The 11,559-nt window shown below is 44.8% G+C and overlaps 1 protein-coding gene across 1 annotated transcript; it reads left to right on the forward strand.

Moving 5' to 3' along the window:
- Positions 1 to 2,496: 2,496 nt before the first annotated feature.
- Positions 2,497 to 3,291, forward strand: LOC121833321 (elongation of very long chain fatty acids protein AAEL008004-like). Its single transcript, XM_042286514.1, has one exon. It carries the CDS (start codon positions 2,497 to 2,499, stop codon positions 3,289 to 3,291), a length of 795 nt encoding a protein of 264 aa, XP_042142448.1.
- Positions 3,292 to 11,559: the final 8,268 nt, after the last annotated feature.

Consider the following 11,559-nt stretch of genomic DNA (forward strand, 5'->3'; position numbering starts at 1 on the left):
ATTTTCGGCAGACGAAGGTTACGGCACATACTTAGAACGCATTTCAGAGTTTGGTAAACAAAAACTGCACCGCGCAGAGAGCGATCGGTCTAGTGGCCTATAGCGTCACGAACCGACACCAACTCCTGAAATTGCAGTCCGCTTGTATATCTTCTATACAGAGAAGATTACCTGTCAGGCTAGCGGTAATCTAGATCAGTGTTCAATTACCTGGACCTGTTAACAATACCAGATGGCAACACTGGTGAGCAAACAAGTAAATAAAAAAGCTGTTTTTTATACTTTCTTTACTTTCTTTTTTTCATCCGATACTCCACCCCTCCTTCTCTCTCTCACCATCTTTCTCTCTCTATGTTCGCTTGGTTTTGTCCGCAAGTCTATAAATCCAAAAGTGACGGAAATGCGCCCGAAGCGCGATCTTCTAGACCTCATATATATTAAAAAAAAATTAAGCTTCAGTACGAGGAAAAGCAACCAGCAGCGAAACGTCGATCCAACGACTGCAGGCGCTTCTCGAGTTCCTGCTTTCATGGAAATTAGATTCCATCCCAAGACACGGAGATCAACAGGACTGGTCATATCACCAAGTAGCGTCACAGAATCCTCACACGTGTTCCGTCATGGTTTATTACGAATGCCAAAAGTTGCAGCACGGTGACAGGTTAATAACAACTCGGCGAGGAGGAAATATCAAAGAGATCATAGTCGGATTCCACATAGAATATTCGTTTACAACGTGCTTAATTCGAGGATCTCCAGGGGATGAGTTCCTTGTCGACGCAGGCGCTATTGACGCGGTAAAAGGAATGACGTGCTTCGGAGAAGTGTTCCCCCAGAGTCTGCTATCTGGAGAATGGTGCCACCTGCTCTGCTGTTATCATACATTACGGGGACCTCGTCTTTTGCACGCCTTGCAGCGCGCTCGGTCGGTTGGCGACACTTTTTGTCACCTTGATTCAATGCATTGAGTTTATTGTCCGCACGTAAACAAAACACGCACTTGCCGAAGCAGCAACGGTCTTGTTCCTGACAGCTGGGAGTTCGAAATTGGCTGACGTGTAAGTCAAACTATTTTCTCGTCAGTTTGTTCTGGTTAAACCTTATAAAGAAAAAAATATAATTCCGTGATGCAAAGGTAACGACTTTTTGTTTTCCAAAACTCGTATAGCTAGCAAGTAGTTTGATTTGACGTATTATGGTGCCCAGCAGCAACAACTGTTCTCCACCTTTCTCAAGCTGCCTTTAGGTGCAATCATGGCAGTGTGGTAGGCGTTACAGAAAAAAGGTAACCAAATACGTGGCTCGTTACTGTCGAATAAAATAAACGCGTTACGATCCAGATTACATCAAAATTAAAGGAAGGTGTTACTGCTACTGTTACATATAAAAACTAGCACGGATTACTTGTACGCTAGTTTTTATTTATGAATTACAAATTTACTGTATTTACGTTACAGATATGTATACACGCCGTATTTTAAGAAACCTTTGTTCATGTAGAAACTTAGTATAATTGCATTTTTTTATTCCACCTAATTTATGTTTCTCTTGATTCTACCAAGGAAGAAACATTTGTGAAGATATGTCGCATGAGTACAAGAGTTCATGACTTGGCGCCTACAAATTAAAAAAAAAATATGTGTATTTTTTTAAGTTTTAAAAAAGTTGTATTGAGTCACGTAACCGTTACCCGTTACTCTAAATAAGTAACATAAGTTATGCATTACTATTTCGAAAACGTAATGAGTACGTTATTACGTTGCAGAAAAGTGTTACGCGTTACCGGTAAGGCCGTTACATGTAACGCGTTGCCGCCAACACCAACTCCACGTAATGAAATGTTTTCCTCACTTTGGCATCTCAGTTCCCTGAAGGAACTCTCAGAGAGTTACGACGCCCTTTTAGGATGTTATATATATATATGTCTAGAGCTGTAGAGGTGCCTGCCTTGTGTAATTGTTCGGTGGCTGAAGATCTGCAAACTTATACACTGTCTTCGGAGCTTCATGGGAAGAATCGCTGGCAAGACACCAGAACATAAGATTTTGTATCTCGAATTAAAGCATCGACTGTTGTTAAAATATAAATATGCTAGAGGGTTGAGAATATGTATCACCAATTCTTCAGAAAGACAGGATTTTGCTTAAAATCATATAAATGTGGAAGTGGGTTGAGAATATATATCATCAATTCTCCAGAAAGACATGATTTTGCTTAACACCATTTTGTATTACCTTGATCTGAAAGCAAAAAGGAAGTTACAAGCGAAAACGGTCGCCTTTAATATAATAACTTGCTACACAAGATAGAAGTGCGTTAAAGTAAAGGTTGTGACGCTTTCTGGACACGTTAAATACATTAATAGTTCTATAAAGCTTGAGCCCTAATATTGTTGGGTCTTAGAATTAGGGGAGCTTTGACTAGCGTGTCCACCTATTGATTGCTGTGTGTTAATACAGGCACTCTGCGGTTCTACGGACAACGGCAAAGACGAATATGATAATGAATCCGATCACGTTCTTCAGCGAATTGCAACAGATGGGTGACCCGAGGACCAGAAACTATCCTATAGTCATGAACCCCCTTTTCGTCTTCCCGCTCATTTTCGTCTACCTGTACTTCGTCAAAGTAGCCGGCCCCAGATGGATGAAGAAGAGGAAGCCGTTCGAGATCACAAACCTGATCCGCTTCCACAACGTCGTCATGGTGGCCGCCAATATAAGATTTCTCTATCTCCTCCTAACGAAAACGTACCTACCAGGAGGTCACTACAGTCTCTGGTGCCAAGGAATTACCGGACACATGGACGAGCAGCTGGTCAAGTACTACGAAAGCGGCTGGATCTTCGTGTCCATTCGCTACTCAGACCTCATGGACACGGTGTTCTTCGTCCTCCGCAAGAAGTTCACCCACGTTACGCATCTGCATGTCATCCACCATACCATAGTTACGCTGAACCTCTGGTTCTGGTGTCTGTTTGCTCCAGAGGGACAGGTCGCCTTCGGACTGGCCCTCAATGTATCCGTGCACATCATCATGTACACGTATTACTTTCTAGTCACACTGGGACCTAGTGTACGAAGGTACCTTTGGTGGAAAAAGTACCTCACCAGGCTCCAGATTTTTCAGTTTGTCATCATCATCATCCACCTATCTATACCAATCTTCGTGGACTGCGGCTTCCCAAGATACCTAGTATACCTGGGCTGCACGCAAACCTTCCTTATACTTTGTCTTTTTGTAAACTTCTACATTCACGCGTATATTAGACAAAAACAATCACAGCCATGATAGATGGCGCGACGAACGGAGGTAGACCTTGGAGCTGGGAACATGACTATGTTGGGTTACTTTAGGTTCAAACCAGACAATCTATTTATCATATACGTTGGATAGAATAAATTAACATTTCGACCTAAGATCGAGGCCAAACTTCAGCCCCTTAAGTGACTGATGCGCGGCATGAAAAAATTCGTTTGGCCCGGTCTAGAATATTTGAAACTCTCTACAAACCGAACGAACTGGGAGTTAGTGCGGTTGGTTAGCTGGTTAGAGTGAGCCGCCTGCACCATAAGGGAGCACGACATTCACTGTGCCTTTCGACTTGAGACTGGTGGAATATCTAATCTAACTCGTTTTTAATATGCGTTTGAGGCCTTGTTAGTATACGGTACTCATGCACGTAATACAATTGCTTTTTGAAGAGTCGGATTTACGTTACTGTTTTATTAAATATAAAACAAATCTCAAATTCCTTTGCTTCAACTTAGAGTACCATAACTTTGCTTAAAGATTTTCTTAGTGGCAGACTTGAAAAAATAGTTTTTTTTGTGTGTGTGTGTAACTCCAACTATTTCTATATGTAAAGAAGAGTAGAAGCAACTTCACTTTCTAGCATCAGGTTGTTGTTTCAGAATGCCAGGAATTCGTTCAACACAGCTAGGTTAGTTATGCCTTGTAATTTCACTTGAAGCTTGCGTACATAAAAATCCGACTGTTTCTAAAGATTTCTACCGTTAAAGCCATTAAATTCGGCTTGAATTACTTAAAGTTTCCCAACACGACATGCCACAATGAATGATGTTTAATATAGGGTTAAATTTACAAATACTAACAATACTCCAGGCAACTATTATGATTTTAATTATCTAATAAAAAGGTGCTTACTGGCTGCCGGGAATAAAACTATTACGATATTAAAGCATAACTGCCTCTGACCTTCTTACTTTCAAGTTGTTTCAAGAGAAAAAGAAGTGCCAAGGCTTCACTAGAACCCATGCCTCATGGACTTTTTTCTTATACATATACATATATACGAGATGTTTTCCGGTTGCGGTCAGTATTTGAAAAACACAAATATGTTTTGTGTTGTGTGTGCGGGGGGGGGGGGGGGGGGTCGTAATTTTGTTACTTCAAGACATACTCCTTTGTAAAGTTATCACCTTTTTTACGGCATCGGTCTTTGGTGCTTGTAAAGGTTTCAACAATAAACACAGTCCTCTAGCAGTGCTGTTCGGGCCTGTCTTTTGTGTTAAATTTGTGTTTTCCTGCGTGACTGCGTTTTGTGTGCCAAAACCGCTGTCCCATGAAGATGGGGTACGGCTTGTTCGAACTGTCTGAAAAGGGAAACAAATTTTAATATATTGCCGCCGTTTGAACTTCCTGCCAGGGCCAATAACGAGATTCAAGCATGAATCAGAATTTCGTGAGTACATGAAATCCGCCGAGCTTCGCAATGTTGCACCTCTGGTTTTTCCCGCTCGCATTTCCTTTAGCCATTGGGGCGTTCAACATTGCAGCTTTTTACTTTCGAGTGTAAAGGCGCAGCCACCCCGATGCAAAGACAGCATAGAGCTTATGCGGTAAATGTCGAGGAGGCATTTTAGAAACTGACAGTTATAAAAATAGTAAAAAACGGTTTCGTATCACCGAGGATACGTTTGATATATGTCTTTATTAAGATCCTATAAAATAATTGCGTCCGAAATGGCCACTCCAGTTTAAAGATCCTCCTTATGCCAACTCTAAGCACAGTCTTGATATCTGTGCATATCTTTAAACGTAGCTCAAATGCTGCCATTTCGGCCAGTGGTTAGGGTGTATGTAGACTTCCTCGGAGTCTTTTTATTTTGATGCATTGAGGACCAAAAGGTGCAGAAAAAGGCTGGCTTACGGAGTGCGTCAATGTGGACTCGAATAATAGCACTTGTGAAGGGTTAACTGCAGAGGCAAGGACATTGTGGGTGAGAAGAAATATTTTGACCAACGCAGCAAAGGAAGAATAAGTGTATAATTTCAGCAATTAATGTAATCACAGGTATTTACGCTTGCTGTTTGTCAGCATTTAGACCTACTTTTGCAATCGGTCTTCCATCTGGGGCTATCTGGGGCTTCCATCTGGTGCTAAGAGATGTCTAGTAAAGACATTTCAGCCCAATTGGTCAAAATTGTGGTATCTTAAAAGCAGCCTTCTTCCTTTCAAAAAACTCAAGCAAAACAAAAAGAACTTGGACTTAAAAGACAATGTTGATCCGGTTTACAAGTCCAGATATTTAAAGTAAAAAATTATTGTCCGATATTTTGCGTCACATCCCTGTTAAAAGGCTTAAACGAAATATTTTCGCAACAAAGTTGTATTATGGCGTCGAAATTAAAATCAATATGGAGCTACTTGATGCTCACATCGGGGTGTTCGACCGCATTAATCTATTTATCAGTTCGCATATGTACGCCTCATACGCTGCAAGGCATTCGCGCCAACCGGCGGTCCCTAATTATAAACAGTGAAAACATAGTTGAAGGGGACCAACACTAGGCCTACTCTTGGCGTATTTTGGCATTTGTTCATGCTGGTGCATGTCTTCGCGCTAGTATTTAGTTATATGCCCTCTTCATATCTAATTACACCTCTGCCATATCTTTGTAACAGTGGATGTATAGAGAGGTGTCTGAACGGGGTGGAGCCCACGGAGGAAGGGTGTTTAAAGGGACAATGAAGACGATTTTATTTATTTTTTTAAATGGTGTTTTAATGCCTCTTGGGAACATAGCATGCCGCCCAATTTTTTGTAGACATTTATGACGCGTATTCCTGTGCCTACGAAAGAAGTAAAGAAACCGAAACTGAACCATCTCTAGTCTCATTTCTGGGCCTCCGAAAACGGAGGTGACCTAGGGAGTGACGTCAAGTGTGAATAGTCGGTATCGGTAGTATTTAGGAGATCGAGACTCTGGTTACCGCGGTGGGTTATAGCAGCGCGGTGGCGCGGTCGTTGCGCCTAGGGTGCCTTCATGTGCGCTTTGCTTAGGGTGGAGACATCTGGCCATTTTGTTCCCACTTTTACATTTATTTTTTGTTCAGAAGCGCGTGAAAGAGCGTGTCCCTGCACGCGTCTGTGGCGCTGGCTGTGCTATGGCGACATTTTGTTTTCGTCAATTTCTTTGTATTTTCCCCGTGAGCGCGCGCTGTCGGCATCGCGTACTACAAAGGGTGGCATCACTCTAAACAGAAGGTCATTGAGGCACTCTAGTTGCGCCGACTCTGTCAACATGGACGAATGCCGCTCTCGCGAGCGAGTTCGAGCCTCCGTTCAGTGACCGAACACCAACGGAACGGGAGTACGTGTGTGGCGGCCGCTGCCATCACCCGACGGAGGCCGCCCAGCCGGCAACGAGCGGCCCGCATGCCGAAGGACGGACGCGGAGGAGATGCCGAAGGGAAAGCGGCAGCGATCCCGCCGTTCCGGGATCCGGTTCCTCCGCGGACGTCCTCTTTTCGTCGTCAAAGAACACGAACAGCAACCCACACATGAAAACTAGCGTCGCCCGAACGAATACTGGTCTTCAGTCGACCGTTCGAACAGCCATCTACAGCTACCATTTTGCAAAATCTTTCGAGTACCGTGTTTTTTTTTAATTTTATTTTGTTAGCCCATAGTTGCTCGTTGCCGGTTTCACGTCCAGCGTAGCAAAGAAAAAAACAATGATGCTGCTTTATTTACGGTTTGGTAATCATTTCCGATCCGATTTATACTTTTGATGGTTATTCCAGCGGAAATTAGAACAGTATTTCTAAAAATCGCGAACCAAAACGTGACCGAGGGCACGTCTCTCGTTTCGACCAATCGCTGACGCGTCTCTTGTGACGTCGCGCTCCTTGGCCCCGCATCGGTCACGTGAGCTCCGCTTCTCCTGGCTTCTCCCGCAACTCTTGGGGCATCGCCCCAGTCGATCCCGGTACGATTATTACCGCGGCTGTTTAATTGATTTGCGTGGCACACAAGCGCCGGTTTCGGCTGAAATTTGGGCAACGTGGCCTGAGACGTGCCTTGAACCCAATTCAATCGCCAAAAAGATCTTCGAAATTGCCTTCATTGTCCCTTTAAGTTTCGTTCCATTTGTGAATGACTCCGAGAGATGGCGCAGTAGGACAGGCGCAGTAACACAAGGGCTTATGGTGCCAAGTATAACTTTTGGCAATGCAATTCTGTGTATGAATCCTGATATTCAAGCAAGGTTAGAAGTAAAGCAACGCGGTGTGGGTAGACTGGCATTGGGAGCGGATGGTCAAACACCGAATCAGGCAGGGAAACTAGCAGTAAGATATATTTTAAGAGATACTAACGTACATGGAGCAGGAACGCTGAACGCAGAGGTTTTGGCTATTTGTATATGAAGGGCGTTTACAAAGAGGAAAAAGCGAACAAAAAACTGAGGTCGAAATTTTTGGCCAATGAGGTCCGAGATCAGAAAATCACAGTTCAGAATGTAGTTAAAACAGCGGAGAGGGAAATATGGCAAGTGGGTATACAGATTAAATCGCTCTGGAGATTGGTAGAAAATGTAAGATGCGTATTGCCAAGGAAAGTATCTATGATAATTCCAGGGGAAGCTCGTTGATGTTCGAGGACGGGAAGGAACATTTCTGACTAGGGTGTAAAGAGGGAAATATCAGGACATCGATAGGGATGTGACGAATGTGGGGAGGAAAAGGAGACGTCGGAACACACAATACTTTTCTGTATAGGGCTTCATTCTGCTGTTGTTCAAGGCGATACTGAATTAGTGAAGGCTTTAGGCTTTACAGGCAGCGACAGAAAAATAGACACTGGGAAAGCGGAGATCACCAAGCACAGGTTATCGGGCTGGTGGCATAAGTCGAGGTAGAATGAAGTTTCGTAGAGAATGGTAGATGAACATTTGTGTTTAGCAGCAATATGAGATTATTTTGCCCTTCTCCATTGATTACGACTTTAATCAGAAATTAGTTAATTTGAATTAGAAGCTTTGGGTACTTAGCTCAAGCCGCCGCCAATTTTAAAGGGTTTAGTCGTGACCATCAATCCATCTATCCTTCGAGGAACCACCCTGGATTGCTGATCGCTCATCCGCTAATGGAGCCACGGGTTGGCCATCTTACGTCACATACATAGAGCGTTGTCAAGCCTGTAAAATACCATCTGCAGAGCTCATTTTCTTAGCCACCGTCGTTTGTCGAAGTAGTTTCGTGGAACATTACGTAAACTGTCGAACAATATCCCTTCGCGATCCTGAGAAAGTTTCAGAAAACTACAGCACCTCAGGCTCGAGCAAAACTGGATTGAGGCGACAGGTCACGTTGCCAGTGAGCCAGTATTCGGAAATAAATAACAGTCGATTCGACGCGATGTTTGCTGTGAAATGTTTTCTGGAAATTGAAATCGTAGACAGCAATCAAGTATCGATATTATGGATATGATTGCAATCTTCTGGGGTGACTTTCGTGAGTGTGACGCGCCTCAAGGTGTACCCTGAGCGGTGTTTCTCCTCCAATTGACTCCGTCACTTGTAGACCCTGAGGGCTGTGGTACAAGTTCTGGTTCCAGAGCCTCAATCAGGTTTGGAATTTGAATTGTCACCACTCCGTTGCAGCTTAAAGTAGTAGGGGGAAGTAGGGCTGCGGGCACGATGTCACGGCACTGACGGACGCCCTCACTCGTGCCGCTGTAACAATCAAAACAAAAAGGTTGAATTTACGACCTTCTTTCGGCAGCTACTTTTAGTGTTCAATGAGATGTTGGTAGTCTACAGAGAGTTCTGGAAGGAGGCTCTTTGCGGATCTGTTCAATTGGCCGCTCATGCAGGGGCAGGCACAAACGCCGGCAGTCACGCTGAAAGCATGGAGTAATGGATCTCGGGAAGCATTTCATAGTTTGAAAAAACAGTACGATTTGTGCAGGTCGCATAGCAATGAGCGGTACCGGGCAATAAGGTACGAGCACTTCTTGCGTGTAAGAAGAACTAGAGCCGCTCAATAAGCTAAGCTTAAAGTATTGGCACTCCGCATTCCTAAGTTTTCTTGTGAGCGCCGTCATTTTGGTGTTTAGCGCGGAGCGGACAGAAATGGGCAATCGTTACTATTCGAACATTCAAATAAATTCGGAAACTTTAGTAAAATTTGAAAATACCAATATTCCGAGCTTTAGATAGGGCGTCAGGAAGCTCTGGCGACACCGGTTCGTTCTCGCGCCCCACTGGGTTAAAATTTATTCAAAACAAAAAAGGGCTTCCTACAATTTCATATGAAGCTTCCGAGATGACTGGCAACAATTATTTTTAGCACCAGGGGAACTGAAGTGTTGTTGCTCTGAAGCGTAGCTTATTTAGTGGCTCTAATAAGAATGTAATAAATGAGTCCTAATAAAACTTCACTGGCCCAGCAAAATCACAATTAGAATGTGCGAAGCCGGCATAAAGCCGTGAGCTTGGTTAGTCGAATTATGTGGTTCTCGTCTGGGTTGGTGTTGGATATGTGATCATGAATACCTCTGAAATATTGGGACTGTTCGTCGGCAAGCTTGTGTGGAGTGGCTTACAAGATGCCAACTTGTAGGCGGAGTCGTTCGATCAGGCCTTTTGAAACTCCCTTGCCGGCCTCCAGCCTCCTTAGGCCCTTCTTTACACTTTTGCAGATGGCACCCAAACTTGATAAGGTACGAGCAGACCGTCTCGATTTTCGTGTTCTCAGAAACAGGCTGCCAATCCGTCTTTGCTCCTGCAAGGCTGTCAGGCAGTCTGGGCAGGTTACATTTGTATTGCCACATGCGGACAACGTAGCCAGCGATGTAATCTACGACCTTCTCCACGTACAGGGACAGACTCATGATGTTTGCAACATCCACGTATTCGTGGTCGTCTTCCCTAGAGGAGACGATCATCCCAAATGGCGGGCTGCTGGCTGGTCGTTTAAAGGAACGTCATGGTGCGTTTCTTCACGTTGATCTTCCCTCGTGGTCATGGGAAGGATGCTAGTCTGATCATGCATCAAGCAGTTCCAACTTGCCTGTTGCACCTTGCGACACCTCAAGGAGATTTTTGCAGGCAGCCCTAAATTGCAGAGCCGTCGGGTACATCATTCCGGCCACCCTTGCTTCTGATGGCGCTGAAGAATAGCTCAAGGTGGTCCTGGTTGTAGGTGAGCAGGTACCTCATGAGGGGTTCTTGACCACCAGACAATCCATCGCAAAGACCCTCGAAGCTTTTTCTGGCCAGAAGAAATCCCAGGATAGTGGTCCTCCTGTTGATTAGATGGAGTGGCCGGCCAATGACGACCTTCAAAGTGAGGATGTAGTTGGCTGCTTCTTCGGAGAAGAGCTTCCATAGGATATCTGTGCTCATCCATAGAGTGCTTTGAAGATCTTGGCACAAGGGGTTCCTCGAATTCATTGTGTCGAACAGCTTGTCGGAGTTTCTGATCATCTTCGCTGCCGCCTGGCTGCCGGCAGAGGGGGGGGGGGGGGGGGGGGGTCTTAAAGGGGTCCGCAATCCTATTTATGCGTCTACCTTTTAAAGCGCAGCACTTAGGCGCCCGTTTCTGGCTTGAGCGGTGTCGCCGTCGCCGTCAGCGTAACTGCGCGGTGCATTACGGGAAATGCCCCATAATGCAAAGCGCGTAACACGTGACGTCACGAGCGACGTCGCAATGGTCCCGCGCGGTGCATTATGAGATATTTCCCATGATGCAACGCGCGCGAAGGTAGAGGAGGAGGAGGGGAGGGCAGGAGGTGGAGGAGGAAGGAGGAGGGGAAGACGAGAAGGGAAGAGGCGAGGAGGAGTATCAAGGAGGATGAGGAGGAGGGAGGGGGTATACCCTTCCCTCCTCCTCCTCAAAAGCTGCGCTCTAATTCGGCGTTATAGGGTGTTGTAAACGTCTTTCGTTTTTTTGCTGTCTCCACATCTCCTGTGGTTCGGGCAACCCGGCAAGCAGAAAGTCCCTAATTATAAGTGCGTCATATTTTTACGACAATTCGGAAACCTCCTCCTCCTACGGAGACGCCCCGTGGTGCCGAATGTGCGTGGCACTTGACGAATTCGTGACGTCGTCGGTCCCGGTCGGCTCCTGCCTTACGACTTGTCAGATCCACTAAAAGCTTCTTTTTTTTTGTCTAAATACCAAAAATAAGTGGCGCAAAACGATTTAATTATTTCTAAAACTTATATTTGTTCAGTAGTTTAGTTGATAAAAGAAACAAATGCAGTTCAGAAAGTACGGAAAAAAGAAAGAACGCGCGATGACCCGTC

Source organism: Ixodes scapularis, unplaced genomic scaffold (assembly GCF_016920785.2).
Source record: "Ixodes scapularis isolate PalLabHiFi unplaced genomic scaffold, ASM1692078v2 PGA_scaffold7__128_contigs__length_106722199, whole genome shotgun sequence".
Classification (NCBI taxonomy): Eukaryota; Metazoa; Arthropoda; class Arachnida; order Ixodida; family Ixodidae; genus Ixodes; species Ixodes scapularis.

Excerpts from the sequence above, each read along its gene's own strand:
- LOC121833321 (XM_042286514.1), top strand. The coding sequence starts at position 2,497 with ATGATAATGAATCCGATCACGTTCTTCAGCGAATTGCAACAGATGGGT.